The sequence below is a fragment of the Centruroides vittatus genome, unplaced genomic scaffold (assembly GCF_030686945.1).
Source record: "Centruroides vittatus isolate TY-2023 unplaced genomic scaffold, ASM3068694v2 scaffold_1478, whole genome shotgun sequence".
Taxonomy (NCBI): domain Eukaryota; kingdom Metazoa; phylum Arthropoda; class Arachnida; order Scorpiones; family Buthidae; genus Centruroides; species Centruroides vittatus.
The window spans coordinates 180,530-199,715 of record NW_027122680.1 but is presented as its reverse complement, the minus strand read 5'-3'; the positions used below and the strand labels follow the sequence as shown (position 1 = coordinate 199,715).

The window sequence follows — 19,186 nt, the reverse complement described above, 5'->3', positions numbered from 1 at the left end:
TTCTAATAAATTACCAAATTATTATTTTCTTCTGTTTGCTGGAATCAGGGAACACGTTCTAACCTAACCTAACCTATTCTATTCCCTAACCTAACCTATTCTATTCCCTAACCTATTCTATTCCCTAACCTAACCTATTCTATTCCCTAACCTATTCTATTCCCTAACCTATTCTATTCTATGATTCTGGAAGTGTCGCCATAGGAGTCAGCTAGGTACAGTACACTTTAACCGATTTTTGTATTGAGCCAAGTAGTCTTAAGAAAATTTAGTTTATTTATTCTTTTTACAGAAGACACGAGCCAAAATTTAGAATCGGAGGAGTCGGATTCTGACGATGTTAAGGACGAAACAGCAGCCACAGATGATAACAACAATCGAGATAAAAAACAGGAATTAGATACATCCGAATCTGAAGACGACGTTCAACAAATAAACGAAACTTCTAACGAAAAATTAAGACTGTTAAGAAGATTAAATTCTGATCAAGGAAAGCCCGAGAACGAGTTAAAGGACCGTACGAGGTTTATATCGAATTTACTTCCCTTAATTAAGATCTATTAACAATTTTTTCTTCTTCTTTATTTTTTGCTTTAGATTAATCTAAAATATATTTAACGTTGAAAGATTAATGAAGTTTTAATCATTACACTAATATGTTTAATGCCTTAACTTGGCTTTGCGTGCTGTATTATCTTCATAAGTAATGCACATTTTATTTTATAGAGGCATAAAGTATGGCACAAAAGTCAGTTAAACGTTTTAAATTAAAGGTTTATAGTTAAAACACTATTCCAAATAAGATTGTTCGTAAAGTCTCTTCAAGAAAGTATCCGAGATTTTAATCTAATGTACAGTATGTTGCATAAACATTCTATCACTCAACCTATTCTAAGATATTATATTATCACAATATATCGAGTTATTGCCGTAGTAAATTATCATCAGAATATAAATTGGTATTCAGTTGGGACTTCAAAATGTGCGACATTCCCTCAGGTTTCTACATTGCAATAAACTTTTTAAAGACAATTTTTACAATAATAAATTATTTATAATTATTGATTCGTTCGGGAAATAACAAATTATCTTCTATTGATATTGTGTTGTGATAATGTCAAAGTTGCTAGTTTTATGTAAAATATATTTAATTAATAAGTTTACCTTTCGATTATATGTTGCGAAAACGTTTACTCGCATTGATAAATCATAGTTTATATACTTTTATATTCTAGAACAACTTTATTCGTTCTACAATATAATTGCAACTTGGCAGAGACATTTATTGCACCAAAAAAAAAAAATCGGATTTTTTTATCAGTAGCCATTCGTTCTCACTGCAGACGTGTTGCTCTTACGTGTTTACGACTCTCGGGAAAGATTTACCTTCAGAAATTCGAAGGATTGATGATTGAAGGACAATATTGTGAAGAGAAAAATAAATTGCTGTTGATCGCATGTCTTGTGTGTAATTCACGACGATGCGGGATGTGGGAGCGAATGTTGTAATGGAGTTTAACGATGTTGTCCAGAAGTATCCAATCGATTTTCCGTTGGATGCGTGAGAACTGCGTAAAATCAAAAAGGTGGTATATTATTAACATCCTTGGACATACTCAACATGCTTCTACAATAACACTCGCTAGCATACATCGATAGGTAGATACGAAAATTACTTTTTATCCACTGCATAGTTCTCATTTGTAGGGGATGAACGTCATGAATGTCTTCTCTCCGATTTTCTGAAGATATATCACTGCCATCCATCATTTTATATAGGAAAAATTTCAGTCTGTAATACTTTATAACTCCAATTGATTTCAGCATCATAGAAAATTATAAACACAGCAAAAGACATACGAATTGTGTCAAAAAGAAACAAACAATTGAAAATAAATTCTTTCATATTTAACTAATACTTTTTATATTATATATATAAAAAAAAAGGATATGATTAGTAAAAATGTTTGAAAGGTTTCTCGTATAGTTAAAAACACTATGATTTAAAATATTTTATGTTAATAATAATAAGAAACGGTGTTACACCAACGGTTTTACCTTCTTTCCTGTCCACACCACCTCATTAAAAACTTATTCAATGTTTTTAAGAGGAGAAGGGTTATTCTATTTTGTAGCATATACATGCGTGAGATTGCGGCTTATGTTTGGAGAATTTCACACCGTTTAACAATCAATCTGCAGGTTATACTTTCATAAGTAAGGTGTATTTATAACGGAATAAAATATATTTTATTCTAAAAATTTTAGGAAAAGGATTTTCTTTCAAATAGTTTTTTTGCAACTTTTTACGCTTGTTTGCTTTGTATATCCACTGCAAGAAGCGATGTTGTAGTTGTCGACACGTTGCTTATTCACAGTCGACGTGTTGCAGTTAAATGTGTTACTTAGTACTTTATTTTTTTTCCAAAAGAATATAAAAAGCGCTGGCAAGTTTCAAATTTCTGTCCATCCGTGTAATAACTATATGAATTTGGTAAAAATTATTGTTGGGAAAGGTAATTAAAACAGTTTTAAACGGTCTAAACGGATTTTAACGTTGTTGTGTTTAGTCACGTTGCTCTTATTTATGTCAAGAATAAAAGATTCGTATTTTAAAGTTTAATTAAAATGAAGATACTTTAGCGATTTTCTTAGAACTTTGTTACCGAGTTGAAACTTTCACATTTGCAATCGAAAACAATTTATTTTCAATGCATTAAACATGATATTTTCTTCAGATGGCGCTGTAGCTTTCACGTATAGTGGCGCTACAGACGCTTTACTTGACTGTAGCGCCATCTGTACAGTAAAGGACATACTACGTACGTCTTACGTACGCTTTCCATTCTAGATTTCTCTCAAAGTGTTTTATTAAATGTTTTATATTCTCAAAAAAAAAGAAAGAAAATTACTTTTATTTGTAGAGTAAGCATTGATATTTTTAAATTTTCGATTTTTAAATTTATGTCTGTGCTTTGCTGTAGTGTTGCAATTTCTGTGTTAGATGACTAGATAATGGAAATGTAAATGGATTTTTTTATATGTGTTAATTGAGTCAATCTTCTGTGGTTATAGGTGCATTTTCAATATCTCTGATTTCTGTGATATATTTAGTTGTTTTACTGATAAAGGGTTTCGAAGAGTGGGTAGTTTTTTACTTTTTACAATAAGGAAACAATGTAGAGATTTAATTTCTGTTTTCTTTCTATCTTCGAGACTTTTACTACTAACTTGGAGTAAAAGTGAGCTTATAATTATAAGAAAATTCAACTCTGCACTGAAAACTCTACACGACGTAACATTTCGAAGAATTTTTGTTTCTTAGCTACGATAGCGGAGTGTTACATATTGAAGATTCAGTACATCGGCTCCATTCTTATTCTTATACTACAGTCATTGTAATATGTATGTATTTTATTTTAGATTTCCCTCCCTGTGGGCACTAAAAGGATCTTTTCTAGGCCCATCGCGGGTTCGGCAAAACCCAGAATGGGGCAGCCGGGTGGTGAGGGACATATCCGGAACCAACTACTGATGAAAAATTTCTAGAGTTCTTCTCATGTCCGGATTCCGATCCCGGATCCCCAGAACAGTAGACGTCAATTTTTGGTGTAATTGAATTGACCATCCAGCTAGCGAATGCCACTGCGCACATTGCCGGATAAAGCGGCTTTAATACAGCTGGATAAGCAAACCAATGGCATTGCCATTGCCATTGGTTTGCTTATTCAGCTGTATTAAAGCCGCTTTGCCGGACAACGCGCCCGCTGTATCCACAAGGCGACTGTAGCGCCGCCGTTTGGAGTTTCGAAAAGTACTCTAACATACAGTTTAATGTTTATTGTCGAACTTCGTAATTTTAAAAACTCTGGTAAAAAGTCATGAAACAGAAAACATGACTAATAATAAATTTGAATTAATTTCTTGCCTGCCATGGCTGCTTTTTTGGTAGTCGTAACTCTAATTAGTGTTGTTTATTGTGTGAGATAATGCATGTAAAATTCTTACTTATGACGACGTTAACATACTTTAATGTTCACCAAATTGTTTCAAAAATTAAAATATGTATTTATATTATTATTATTATTATTATTATTTAATGTTTTTTTTATTTTATCCAAAAAGTTTTTAAAATTTAAAATTGTAAAGAAAATGTAAAGGTTAGTTACAACACACCGTGCTGCCATCTAGCGAAATTTATTGAAAACTTTAAAGTTATTTCGTTTTTCTGATTTTATAACTGTTTATAATGTTATTAAATACGGAATGAATAAAATTTAAATTATAAATTAAATTTTCTAATTAACGAATTAAATACGACCGGGATAATGGACTGAAAAGTTCTGTCGCGCCGCGTCGCTTTGCGTCAATCAGTACCACGTGTTGATGTCGAATGGTCGCTGCGATACGCGATTATTTAAGCCCCATCGCTAAATTCGCTTATCTTAAATACTTTTCAGCTCCATTTCTTGTAACTCGAGCGATTCTGCCGTCGGTCATAGCGATTCTGCTCAATCTTGCAGAGTGAACGAATTGGAATTGGAACTTATGTAAGTAAAGTAATTTAAAATTTTATTTATATTTAATAAATTTTCCATATTTAGTTATAAACAAATAAATAATTATATGTATATATATTTATTTATTTATTTACTTATTTAGAAGCACGAAGTGTGAATTAGCCAAGGCTCTGAATAGAGAATCGTCATATAAAAATACCATCGAAGAGAGAAATGTCGCTGTAATGGATTTGGAAAGTCGTCTAAAATCTTTAGAAGATCAAATCGACGAGGAATGGGGGTAATTTACCTTTAAAAAAAGATTTTAAAATTATTTTGAAGCGAAACATCGTCGCGAGGAATTCATTGAGGATGCATTCCTTCTTTCCTATTCATTCCTTCCTTTCCTATTCATTCCTCTTCACCTATTCACTTTATCTTACGGTGTCTTTATCTTATCCTTTTTACATATTATCCTTTTATATTTATCCATTTATTCCAACAGAAAATAAATAAAATCCTGCTCGTGGATAAGGATTTGTTCAATCAAGTTGAAAGGCTTCTTCCGTGTTTTTATGAGATTAAAATTTAGTTTATTGATTTTTCTTTCTGTTATTTATAAATGATAATCTTCTTTACTTCTAAAATCATCTGAATAATCTATAATATAATGGATATTCTTCACACACATACACACACACCGTAAAACCCGTGTAAGCCGGAATCGCACTGTACCGATTGCAGTCAAACTTCGGGTTTTGAATTTCAGGTTCCGTTTTGGGCAGATTTCAATATAAAAATCCCTTCTTTTTCCACTACTTTCCAGAATAAGTTCGCCTCAGAGAAATTGCCAGAAGTTACGCGAGAAATGCCGAATTTTACAGAATCATAATCGCTTCCTCAACGAAGAAGTCCTGAAATTATCCAAAATGCATCATCAGGAACAACGCCGAAACCACACGTATCAGAAGTAAGATATTCTCCATTGTTTACTCAATTAATATATTTTAATTAACATTAAAAAATTTCAGCCGATTACAAGAATTAGAAGAAATTATCGACAAATGTAAGAGAGATTACGTTTTCCTCTTCCAATCTTCATTAAAAATAACGTGCAACGACGGACCAGAAACATGGGAAGTGTACCTGTACGGTGGAGCAACGGTGATTTTTTTTTCTCCCTTTGTTTCTAATGTCTAAATTTATTCATTTTATATATTTTAAAATGACTATAATTTAATTAATATAGCATAAGAGAAGGGTATTGCAGCTTTTAGAAGAAGTGAGGAGGATAAATCCTTCACTGCCAACTTACGAAAGGTAAAAATGCGAGTTGATGTAGTATCTTCAAGTATCGAAAAATTGATATTTTTCATCTTAAAAATCGAATTTTTAGTTTGTGTAAGCCTCAATGTTACATCGATAATTTGGGATTCCGTCACAGTTACCAAGATGACGGTTACGTACTACACTACATCTGTCGACAGTTGCACATTCATTACAACACTCAACTGCCCACCTATTCTCATAACTTGGCTTCTTGGAAGAAATATCTAAGACAAAATAACGAAGATTTCGTCCGAACGGTAATTAAGTACTGTATAAGAATAGAAAAAAAAACAATAGAAATTTAAATATTTTTTTAACGTTACAGAAAGAATTAAAAGTGCTAGTGCGTTCTGGAATTCCGTCTCATCTTCGTAGTAGAGTTTGGTGTGCTTTTTGTAAATTTCGAATTCGTGATGTTATGGAAGAGAAAGGGCCTCATTATTATAATAATTTATGCAGTTTGGCACCAGAATCTGAGGTAATTCTATGTCGAAATGTTTAAAAATAGAGTGGCATATTCGTTTGATCAATTGTAAATTTCACACTTAATTTGCAAGAATACTTGGTAGTTACACTCGAAAGTGTTGGATACGTGAGATATTTTATAAAATGATGGATAATCTTCATAAAATTCTTTGTTATTTACAGATGGTTGCACACCATCGTCGCCAAATCGCATTAGATCTACTCCGAACCATGCCAGATAATATCAGATTTTGCGATCAAAATGCTGATGGGGTGAGTGTGAAAGATTACTTTTAATTACAAATTTTACAATCCTTTTCGGTTAATGTAACCCTTGGTGCCAACATGGCGGCTCGTCTCTGATTCCAGCAAGGAAACAGTGGAACGCACGTTCTAACCTAACCTAACCTATTCTAATAAATTACCATAATTATCAGCAATCAAATTATTAGAATAGGTTAAGTTAGAACGTGCATCCCACTGTTTCCTTGCTGGAATCAGAGACGAGCCGCCATCATGGCACCAAGGGTCACATTAACCTAATTTTCATATTAAAAAAAAAATATTAAAATTTAGGTACGAAAAATGCAAGAAGTTCTTCAAGCATTCTGTTTACACAATCCTACTCTAGGATATTGCCAGGGGATGAACTTCTTAGCGGGAATGTCATTACTATTTTTAGAGCCCGAAGATGCATTTTGGTATGTAAGCAATGCCGAGTAACGTCGATTCTCCAGACGGATTAACCTTGACCTAAACTTATCTTACAGGTGTCTAGTAACCATTATAGAGAGATACTTCACAGCCAATTACTTTGATCAGAATCTTATTGGGGCACAAGCGGATCAAGAAGTGTTAAAAGATTTACTTCAAGATAAATTACCAAATCTCTATCGTCACCTAACGTCTTTAGATATTGAACTGTGTACGGTTACATTGAATTGGTTTCTGGCTATATTCTTCGATTGTGTACCTTTCGAGGTATGTATTGTACGTTCATTTTTTAAATACTACTTCGGTTTCTTACATCAGAAAATACAAAAATCTAATTTTAAAAATGGTTATTTATTACAAATCAATAAAAAAAAACGTATTTACAAGAAATTATATTTTATATCTGTACATAATATTAGCCACGAAACTCGTATACTGAACGTAAATCACTGCACGAAATACAGTATACATGTGTGATTTTATAACTTCTTTTGAAAAAATATATATAATATAATAGGAACGAAAATGATATTTTGATGGATTTCTAACATTAACTTTCACAAGATGAAACACGAGAAGAAGAAATGAACACTACATTATGAACAATACAATATTGAATGTCTGCAATATTGCATTCCTGAGATCTCAATAAAGCCGTAAAGTACAGAAATTCTGAGCAAATCTATTACATATTTTTTGCACAATAAAAAACGTAAGCTCTTTGGCACTCGTATTTTTAAAAGAAACGATCTGCACCGATACCAATTTGGCATCGATAAGGACGGTGTACGAATTATTATTATTATTATTATTATTTTAAATAAATTAATTCTATCTACAATGCATCGAGTTCATTTTCTGATTTTCATCTCGACACGGCTGAGATGAACACTCTCTAATTTGTCTGGATCGTACCAGACTAGTCCATTTCTGTAGTCCGCATTGAGATTCGCATTCTGGCAATTATTGTACCACCAACCCGCAGAATGGATTAGGGCACAGTTAACATCCGTAGCGTCGTTGTCTTGGTCCCACGTGCTGAAGAACATGCCCTGATGATACTTGAGGGCATCACCCGCCGTGCCGCTGTATCCCGTAATGTGTAACTGATAGTTATTGCTCTCCGAAGAAATTCTGAAACGGTCGTAAATGGCGTGTGTGTGAACGCCATTAACGTCCCACATGTCGATGCGAAGCGTGTAATTGCCCGTGTTGGTTAAATTGTACAGCAATTCGTTTCCGCACCAGAAGTCACTCGAAGGATGTCCAAAACCTTGTTTGTAGCTGATCCAACCTCTATTGAAGTTAATCCCTCCGCTCTGTCTCTTTTGTATCGTCGTCCATCCATTACCGTCGCAGTATACTTGATTCCCAATTGAATCTTGTGTTGATTTTATTAAGTGAATCCCAGAAGTGCTTATTTCTGAACAGTCTGAAATTAAAATACGTACATATTAATTCGTTAATAATTATTACTTAAATATACATTTTAAAAAATTATAGAAGTCGCCAATAGATGGCGGTACTGTTATAATTATATTTTCGGCCATTTTTTTTTCTTTTTATACCGTAAAATATGAATTAATTTTCAGTTTTTTAAGATTTATTCCACGAAGTAAAATGAAATTTATTGTTTACAAAGAAACGTAATATTTGTGGCATGCAATAGGTGTATAATATGCTTTTATTCGCTTGCACGGAGTGCAGACACGAACCTACACGTATTCAATATAATACAGTTATTATATAAACAGGTACTAGGTAATTTATGTATGACATATGTTAATGCCTTTTTCGCGTGTTTGTTTTCGAGTAAGAGATGAAAATATACACGTAAAACTCACGAGAAAGAAAAACATAGATCTATATTCTAGTGTTTTATATACGAAATATGAATATACTGTATACGTAAGAGCTTTTGTTCGTGAATTCGATGTATACAGCTGAATGTATTGTAATGTATTCTATTATCCTTATTATTCTAATTCTTGTATTGCTTACCGTCTCGAATTACGTATTTTAATTCTTGTATTATATACGAAATACAAACTTTTATTACATTTATAGATGATAATTTATTCCTATATCCTGTATATATATTCTATATTCATGCTAAACAGTACCCAAAAATCCCTCTGTCGTACACGTGGCATATAAATTATGACGTCTATGATTTATATTTTCCCTTATTACGTTCGTTACGTCCATGATAAATGCTTATTTTATGTAAATTACGTTATAATAATGCGATAACAATAAACGGCGTACTTACCGGGAGTGTAATCTTCGCTGTATTCAACGACTTCTTTTTTAACTTTATCTGTATTTAATGTGTTAAGGATATCTTTTACGGAGTCTTCTAATCCGTTCATTTTCACTTGTAGAGCAGTCAGATCGTTTCGTTCCCAACAAGAATTTAACGATTTGTTCGCCAGTTGATGCTGTACGTTCACCAGACGTACACGATCTTCGTCGATCTGATACTGCAACTGAGTAAATCTGTTCTTCAAATTCCTCAAAGTTTCTGTGGAATCCGCTTGATTTTCGTGAAGAATTTCATAAGAAGTTTGTACTTGAGAAACGACATATTCCAATTTCGACATTTCTTTCTGTAAATCGTGCATGTTTTTATCGTACTTGTCTTCCATGGATCCCATTGTTTTGAAGAGTTGCATGGTCGAATCGTGTAATTTATCGATGCTAGCGACAGAATGGTTAATACTGTGGATCTTTTCCCGATTTTCGGACGATTCTTCTTCTAGAAGTTCGAATCTTTCGCGGATTTCGTGGACTTCTTGAAGCAAGATGTCGTGATCCGATTGCCAACCCATTGTTTGGTTGTACAGTCTGTCGGTCACTTGATTGATGTGGTGAACGGTTGCGTTCAAGTCCGTGTACCCCTGTTTCGTTTCTTGTAGATCGTTTAATAGGTGGGCTTGATTTATTGCCATTTTAGCCACGGTTTGCTTCAGCGAAGAGAGTTCTGCCTTCCAATGGTGACGTTTCTTGTGTTCGTTCTCGTTCTGTACATCTGTACTCTTTTCCTAAACAATTTAGACATAATTAGTTTACATATTTTAAGTTGTTTTGCAAATAGATGTATTATTTATCGTTAAACTCACCAGCATTTTTGGATCGTTTAATGGATGCCGTAATATTTCTTCACGTAAATAATTCACCTGCAACGAAAAAATAATCATTTTAATAGATTCAAAAGTTTATGACGAATCATAAAAATTAATTTTCATCTTGTTTTTAAATTTTTACCGTGAAGAATTCAACGATTTTTATTGTTAATATACTAGAAAGTAATGAAGTTTCCTCGTTGAATTTATGAAGAAATGTATATTGTTTTAGTTGTAACAACTAAAACAATATACATTTCAACTTTTTCTTCACGAATCCTGTGTTTTTTTTAAGATTTTAATAATTTTTAGGCTACAAATTAACATAATTCAATAGGTATGGTGCTCATTTATTGCTCATCTTTTAGTACTTCTGCACCCCTAATCAATGGTTTCACTTTCTAGTATTGAAGATTATAATATATTTTTAAAAGTTTTAGAGTAGTTTCCACAAGAAACTACATTATAACTTTAGAAAAAAAGGTTTAAAACTATATATATTTCTAGGTCAAACTGAATATTTCATTGCTCAGTAAATCTGAAAAAATGATTGAATGCCAACGAACCAGACGTAGTAGAAACCCCGCTGCGATACAGAAGAACAGAGCCCGTCTCTACCGAATAGAATGGTTATGAGATTAAAGTTGAAGAGTGGGAGAGTTGGCCATTGTGCTCTCTCTATTCTTTTGCCGTGTTATTTGTCTGGCGAGAGAGAATTTCCCAACCTGATAGCTCCATTCAAAAACTGAAGGACTCTGTCTGCTTCACTCTAGCACTAGAACCCCTATATTTTTCTCCCACCAGCTCAATATAATTCTCTCTTCTTGTTCGTACCCTACTTTTAGTAGTAGTTCCTCTTTTATATTTTATATCTACTCCTGAATATTTTACGATGCGTTTGAAATATTTACAAGTATAAACGTCTTACAACGGGCGATCCATTGCATTAACGCTCTGTTTTTATTCGTATAAATAATAATAAAATGGCGCTCTTAATTCGATATACTTCTTCACGTTTAATAAACACACATTCAAATTATTTTCAGCTTAAAAATTTGCTCTTAATTTGACTTATTTAGATGGGAATTTATTAATTATACTGTTACTGTAATATTACAGTAGTCGGAGTAAATAACTGCCGACACTGTGAGGGGTGGAATTTGAAAAGACGTGAGAAAATCAGACGTCGAAAGGATCCCTACAAATTCACCCTGGGAGAATGGAATGTAGACCTGCCTACCTATGCTACTGAATTACGCTGTAGGATACTACATTTCAGACATCCAGCCGCGGTAGGTAGTGTCAGGTTTCTTACACCAAACTCGGAAGCACCTATACAGTTTTTTCCCTTATCTTTTTTTACAGAGATAGAAAAAACTTTAACCATATATTTAAAAAAATCAATTCTGTATGCTAACTATAAAACATACTATTTTATTGCTATAGAAAACGTAGTAAAAACGTAATTTAAACGGAAGTTACGCTTGATAAACTGTCAAAAATAAGTTCATTTTTTTACACCTGTACTAAAGATAAAATGCATCAGAGCCTATAGGGCATATATCCTCGGGGTTAAGAACGTACGAGGTTCCCCAAACCTTTAATTAGGATGTTGTGTGTCTCCCATTCCACTCATTATCTGTTACTTTTGTTAATGTATATCGCTACTGGGTACGAGGACACTCAACGGGAATACTTTCCTCGATCTTAAATTATGTTTTAAAAAAACGAGAAAAAGAGATAATAAATGGAAAATTACCTCCTTATTCTGATGAGCCTGTTCCACTAACAATTTCTGTATCCTCCATCTTAATTCCGATAAATCCTGTTGAGTTAAACTTTGTCCGGCCCAACTCCTCTTCTGTGCAGCTTTCATTTCTTCTAATTCTTTACGAAAAGTTAGAAAATCCTTCCTCACCAGTTTAAGATTAGAGTCCACGTTTTGCTTTTGAGTTAACGATGCCGAAAGATTAACGGCTCTTGCAACGTCTGCAATTTGGTTCCTTAATTCGTCTAAATTACGTTGCACCCATTTGCTAGACACTTGATTACTTTTGGCTTGGTTCAGATACACTTCATCTTCCTCTCTTCTAGTCTTGACCGATTGTATATCCCTTCTTAGAGCACCGATTTCTTCTCTCAACGAATCCGTTTGCAGCCATAACGAACTAACTTCACCAGTCACTTCGGTTTCTCTTTCTTTAATTCCTACAAATCTTCTTAATTCCGATTTCAACTCTCTCAATTGATTCTCCAGTTTGTTGAGATACGTGCGATCCCTCTCTAAACTGTCCAGAATTGATCGGCGATTCTGTAATTGAGATTCTAGATGACGTATCGTTTGCCTGTCTACGTTTTTCGCCGTTTGTAAATCGGATACCTTCAGTTTTAATTCCGCTACCGTCCTGCTGAGTGTGTCGATATCCAGTGTAGCAAAACACCAACTAAACAAACACCCAGTTATAAGTGCCAGTAGAGCAGCCATTTCTTTGGCGAACTGGTTGCTGTTGCGGTGAGACCTACCTCTATATACCCAGCTAGGGGAGGAGGGTTACTCAAGTGGCCTCTCTGGCTGCAGTATTAACATTCACCTCAACAGCTGTTGGTGGCTGATTCGTTTTGTGTGGTGTGACGTCACTATTTATACCACTATAAGATTTACAAATTATTTATTGAGTTTATTTACACGTTTTTTTAAATAGGTTGTGTTTAAAATGTTTCATTCTAGCTTTGTTTATTATTATTATTATTATTATATCTGTCGCTGATTAGATAAGTTTAAAGTGTATTTTGTACTAGACAGGTGCTAAAATTATGTATAATTTTTTTCCACGTTTGCACGTTTTATAACTTAATAAAATTGCTGTTCCTGTTTACCAGTTATACGGGAAATGTAACTGAAATTCCTAAGAATTTCAGTTACATTTCCCGTATAACCGTTCAGTTACATTTCCCGTAAATTCGAAGTAATTCGTCCGAATTCTTCGAATTTTTAGTAGTTTTAAATAAAATTTATAAAAATTCTTATTAAATTCTTAAGAATTCTCGTCACTTCGGTGAATTAAAACCGATTGAAAATGTAAATTAACTAACCCATTTAAGAATTTTTCTGTTATAAAGAGTTTCTTTTATAACGTCTTTCAAACGTTATAACGAAGCAGTTTCGATATAACGAATCCATTTAGATAAATTCGTTACGTATAAACCGTTTCAAAGACCTTTCGAACGATTCAAAAATTGCCCAAATCTAAATCGTTTTCCTGCCATTTTCTCAAAAAACCACGTGGAATCTTTGAGACAATGATATAAATCATGCAGACGACATTAATCTTAAACGTATTGTGCGGATGTTGTATGTATTTTTTCTAAATCAAACGTAAAATTTTGAAGACAGGAAACAACTCTTTTCCGTTTCCAACTGTCACTAAGAGAAGGAAAAAAAAAAAGAAGAAAAAACGAATTTAAAGAAAGGGATATCTTTTGTGACCGTTAAAATCAAACTTCAAACTTGGATAGCAGTTTTTAAGTATCAATTATTAACTGCCTATTGTCATACTTAGTCCGACTGTCCGCATTTCCTTTTCCATGTGGTGACGTCATATCCTCGCCATATTTGCTATCTTGGTTCTTCCTCTTGTGTCACACATCTGTCTGTCATTCCGGTCGCTTCCGGGCCTTACACACTTCTCTGTGACGATTGTGGTAGCATTTCGTACCCCCTTTAGAACTCTTTCCGTCGAATGCCGCTTTAACGTCGAGGAGAGAATTGTACGAGACGGAGTTCCTAATGACAATTAGCGATTAGGCTCTTTGCACGTCATTACACATATCTTGTTTAATTAATCGTGACGATAAATAAACTTAATCTGTTCCTCTAGTGTGAAGCAGCAAAGATGGGATGAATGAATGATGCTCCGTAAGAGTACGTCAGGCAGCAGCAATCTACGCATCTCGTTAATTATACATGAAAAACATCCACACCTGTTCTATACCTTTTCATACATTATACATGCCCTCGGATGATGATTATAAAGCTTTAAATGAATCTATAAATCTATAAAGAAGCTTTCTAGGCGCCCATTTTTTTTATTATTATTTTGCGTGATACACTTCTAGTTCACCCAACTCCTTCAGTTCGGAGCAAGTTGTGTTTTTTTTTAATACAGTATAATCACTGTACTTACGTAACATAAAATCATTTCTACGTCTATATATCATATAATTTAAAAAAAAGAAAATACCATCTTAATCTCTTTTCAAGGTCTTCATGCAAATTCGCTCCTAGAATCAATATTTAACAAAGGGGTGCCTTTCTGAAGAACCAGTTTGCTCTTTACAAATAACGCTTTCATATTATGTACCAAAGTAATCGAGCCAAAGTTCAGCTTTTTGTTATATTAATTTATGAATATTTATACGTAATAACGAATGAAAAGTGGTGTAGAAAGAGTTATCTGATGAAATAACTTTAGAATTTGTGTGATTTACACGAATTCTGAGCGTTGTAAAATTTCATTTTAGCATTATTGTAAATAATTCCAAGCTCTTTAAGAAGGTTTTTTGTTTAGTATTTTAAGGGTTTTTGAAATTTTCTAATAGTTCAAACCGCGTGTAATGCTCAGCTGCTACTACAACTTTACCGCATCCTCAAATTCAAAAGTGTATACCAGCTGTAGTTTTTTCCCTTTTTTTTTCCTCCGTTTGAACTACTATTTCGTACAGCATCCGATCCATCACGATTGGGTCTAGTCTACAACCGATTACAATGTCACCTACTCTGTTTCCTTGTCGGCAATCCATCAAAATTAGCTACACATAACAATTGTGGTTAGTCCTATTTCCTGTTAGTCACAACTGCCCTTTTTTTTATATAATTCTCTGATCGTTTTTGAATTACAATGATTTAATGGTTGTTGGTTTCCAATCCGACTATTTAATTTTCGTCTCTTAATGATTTCTGTCTTCCTACTTTATTCTCATTTCACATTTACATTCGGCAGTGTTGCGTTAAACTTTATTATAAATTCACTTATTTCCGTTCAAAATACTATGAATTTCGAGAAAATCTGTGTTTAAATGTCTCAATTCTGAGTAAGTTTACGTGTTTTTTTATTGTTCTGAAACAATTAAACGGTTTGTAATGGTTGGAAATGAATAAAAATGGCGAAAAGTAAGCTTAAACTCGATCTCAAGATCGAATAAGATCTTCAGACGTGAAATTATTTTATGAATCTCCAAGAAAAAAATATTAAAACGGAGCGGTTAAAAACGAGGAATTCACTCAGGAGCAATCGATGGCATTCGGTTCCTCCTGAAATTCTTTTGGGAATTTCAGGAGGAATCGAGAATCAATTTCGAATTTTCCTGTTTTTTGAAGAGAATTTCGTCGATACGTTCCTCATTTCTTTAATAATTCAACTCGTTCGATGGCATCGGAGTAATTTCGTACATAAAAAGGACTTCATGAACCCTGTGCCATATACCTTTTTACGATCGCATCTAACATAAGTACGGCTAACGATATAATGACTTAGCATTTAAAAAAAAAAGTAACGAGTGTTAGCTTTCCGGCAGATAGTAGTTAATGATATTCTGTACATGTCATGCTATCTCCAGATCTACCACATGCGCTCTACCAGTAGGCTTTATGGAAGCTTTGAGTAGCTATACAGATTCAAAAAAACGACAATATAAAAGATCTACAAAAGTCGTTGGATTTCGTCTGCAGACAGACGGCAAAACTTAGACATACGGTAAATTGTCCTACTGCAGACAATAGGAACAGGCGCGTGGACTGCTCGCGACACTGCACGGGGAAGACGGGGGAAGAGCAAGCAGGTGTGCAGATCCCTGCCTCACCGCATTAACTGGCATAGAAGTGGCCTCTCAACTGTTCTTTTTTCAAATAGTTCGAGTTACTTTTAGCTTCCTTTGACGACTGTTTAAAGTCTGACTATCATATACAACAGGTATTGCTATAAAACTGACAAAATATGGTCATTTTAGTATTGCAATGTAGGGGGAGGGAGAGAGATGATAATTCGTCTCGTACCCTGTTGGGGTGAGATTTTTACGATGGAAGTTATGAAATATTTGCTAAATTTTACGCGTAACGTTTTCGTTACGCTTGTTAAACACTAGAAATGTAAAAATTTTACTTCGGTGACGTTCTGCTCTTCGTCACGCGCGGGCATAACCCGTTCAAGTATGAACGAAATTCGCATTATTCTTCGAATGTTACGAACGTTTCTGCATATTTTAATGGGAAAAATTAATTGTATGTTTAAATATTTCAATAAATAACTTTCAATGTATTAGCTGTATGCATAATATTTCGGTATTTCGATGAAATGTAGCCTTAGACACACAAGGTGGCTCAAAGATCAGTTATAAGGTCGACTCGCTTCGACTAGAAATATTTTCGTCGTTATCCTATTCATTTATTTTTCCAAACTAGTTTTTCGTGTTATTCTCTCATTGTTCGATGGAATAGATGAAATTTCAAAGAATAAAACTCTTCCCGTACATATAAATTATAGCGATCCATTTCTGTGTTCGGTTGTGATAATGATTGTGTTAACGAAATGTAAATTTTGGAAGCCAAGTAAAGGTGAATCGCTTTGTTATCTTGGGGGGGGAATGGAAAAAAAATCCAATCAGTCTGGAAGAAACAATACCCTGCACTGTTCTACCCATCTGGTTAGGAGTTTAATATTGCCAATGGCAAAATTCAGGAAAAAAAAAAACCATCTGCTGTGCTGGTCACTCCTTTAAACTTCCTCATTTTTCATGACCCCAATTATAGATACTTTTCTCTCTCATTCTTCTATAACTACCTTTCGAATCAATTTAGTTTGACATTTTTTTTTCTACTTATTTTTAATTAAAATTTATTTTTAGAAAACCATCCTTTGTAAGAAGAGAGGAAAAAAACAAAAAAACAGATCATCTATCCTTCAACCATTTTATTATTATTATTACTACAGAAGAGCACAAATAATTCTTTTATAAAAGTCCTTCCTTAAAAAAAAAAAAAACGATTATCAGCTGCAAAATATAATAAAAAAGGGATTATTTATAGGATTAAAAGTATCAATAAAAGAGTTTCTTTATTTCCATTTCGACATCTGGTTGTCAATGTGGCGGTTACTCAACTGCTATCAGCTGTACGGTTCCTATCTTGGGCTTGCAGTTGCCTTCTCCTCTCATGACGCACGATTTACCAGCTGGCTTGATATTAGTCGGTTCAATCAAAGGTAGTCTTACTTCAACTCACCCCATTGGTGTGTATGTTGGAGAACCGAGCAGGTGGCGACCACTGTGCAGGTGACGTAAGCTATTGTTTCAGAAACATTCGTGGACGAACGTAAACACTCCTAAGAAGCGGTAGTTCGATTGTTAAAAATAGAGCATAGAATACAGCATTAAATACATATATATGTGTGTGTGTGTATGTGTTTTAAAAGAGGATAAATGTGTTAAATTCTTTTTTTCCTAACGTTTTTTGTGTGTGTGTTTATATACAGAGGCTCGGATTGGGGTTGGAACCACTTTTCTATCTTTATTGCTGATAAGGAGAGCATCCCTATTAGGTCCTCGTTTATTAGTTTACATATCTTAATAATGAGGCCCACTTAAAAAATTCCCTCATACCTGTCAAAATCTATGTAATTTCGTGTTAGTTAAGAATTTAAATAGAATATATATATATATTCATAGGTAGGAAATTGTTCGGAAGGAAATCAAACGTACTTAATCTTCTTCATTGATTAGTATTTATAAAGAAAAAATAATAATTACTAGCACCTGGTTTTCTCGTTAGTTTAGTTGAAAGATTTCTACTTTTTTGTCACCCTTCGGGGCTAACTGATTTAATTGCTGGTAGCATTTCGTGCTTATCTCACGATGATCTTCCTTTTTAATTTGTTTCAGAGTAGGAAAAATAGGCATTATAATGACATTGGCTTAACAACGTGATTAATTTTTGTCTGGTTTTAGTTTGTATTGAATGTAAGAAAGGAAACTAAGTTTGGGTCACAAAATAGCTTTTTTCCCTATTCCCTTCTACACAATGTAGTATCTTATTTACTGGGTGCTTAAATCAGTTGACCTACTTTACAGCAAGAGGACTCGGGCATCTCTCCTGGGGCTAAGAGAAATTAATGCCTTCTATTACTGTCAACGTCTCTGGTGTTCGCTCTATATTTATTGTAGATAAGCAAAGTTGTTCTTCACCTGCTCCGAGCAGGTGTTAGTTGTTTATTTAAAAATTTCTTTCTCTTGTAATGTGTACAAAGTCAAAAGTGAAAATACCGTTCAAACACGTTTACTAATCTTTATTTTAAATTAATAAAATTAATTATAAAAGAAGTATTAATAAATATATCCTATATTTTTAATATTTTTATATAATAAATAAAATAATATTTTAAAAAAATATATATATACGTACGATATTTGTAGAGGGCGTATTTTCAAATATTTAAAATACGTAACAACGAAAGAAAAAACGAACACGGAAATTCGTTACGACGAAATCGAAACGATTGTTGTGACGAATTTTAAAATTTTAAATTACGTCACGACTATTCATCTGTTAAGTACGGTTGCTAGGCAACGTAATCGGCACGTGCCACCTGGACAATGAAGACAAGAGCGAGAGTGAGTGAGAGAGAGAGAGAGACCAGCTGGTTTAGGAAGTCGTCTTCCATCCAGATTAAGAAATCAACGGTTTTTTTACTTTGCGAATTGATAATATATATATATATATAAATCAAGAGAATCTTTTCCTCGTTTATTAAATGACACGTTTATTAAATGAAAAAAGAGGAAAGTCTGTTGCAGAGTAAACAACACTACGTATTCCATATTGCATTTCTTCAATTGTGACGTAGCACCTGCCGACTTTTATGACGTACAACATCTGTTGAGCGAAAGAAGACTTTGAAAAACACCCCCGCACTCGGGTCTCGTGACACTAAACAGTTCCCCCCACTGCTTTATTCGGGTTTTAAAACCCGGCAACAATGTCATTCGTTAAGATTGATGTCGGGC

General features: G+C 33.8%; 2 protein-coding genes across 4 annotated transcripts in view; one reads left to right on the top strand and one right to left on the bottom strand.

Moving 5' to 3' along the window:
- The window catches only part of LOC136987128 (uncharacterized), a 40,221-nt gene that overhangs the window by 13,221 nt on the left and 7,814 nt on the right, over positions 1-19,186 (top strand). For 2 of the 3 annotated variants that reach the window (XM_067284800.1, XM_067284802.1), the window contains 11 exons: positions 293-524; positions 4,461-4,550; positions 4,663-4,800; positions 5,326-5,469; positions 5,531-5,663; positions 5,749-5,819; positions 5,896-6,085; positions 6,154-6,306; positions 6,477-6,566; positions 6,870-6,994; positions 7,064-7,274. In XM_067284800.1, coding sequence (XP_067140901.1) covers positions 293-524; positions 4,461-4,550; positions 4,663-4,800; positions 5,326-5,469; positions 5,531-5,663; positions 5,749-5,819; positions 5,896-6,085; positions 6,154-6,306; positions 6,477-6,566; positions 6,870-6,994; positions 7,064-7,274 — 1,577 coding nt within the window. The remainder of the gene's footprint in view (positions 1-292; positions 525-4,460; positions 4,551-4,662; positions 4,801-5,325; positions 5,470-5,530; positions 5,664-5,748; positions 5,820-5,895; positions 6,086-6,153; positions 6,307-6,476; positions 6,567-6,869; positions 6,995-7,063; positions 7,275-19,186) is intronic. The other variant, XM_067284801.1, reaches the window with a different exon arrangement.
- Positions 7,691-12,776, bottom strand: LOC136987144 (protein scabrous-like). Its single transcript, XM_067284820.1, has 4 exons — positions 11,892-12,776; positions 10,130-10,186; positions 9,280-10,051; positions 7,691-8,439 (listed from the first exon to the last, which is right to left on the bottom strand). Exons 1-4 carry the CDS (start codon positions 12,615-12,617, stop codon positions 7,859-7,861), a joined length of 2,136 nt encoding a protein of 711 aa, XP_067140921.1. The 5' UTR covers positions 12,618-12,776; the 3' UTR covers positions 7,691-7,858.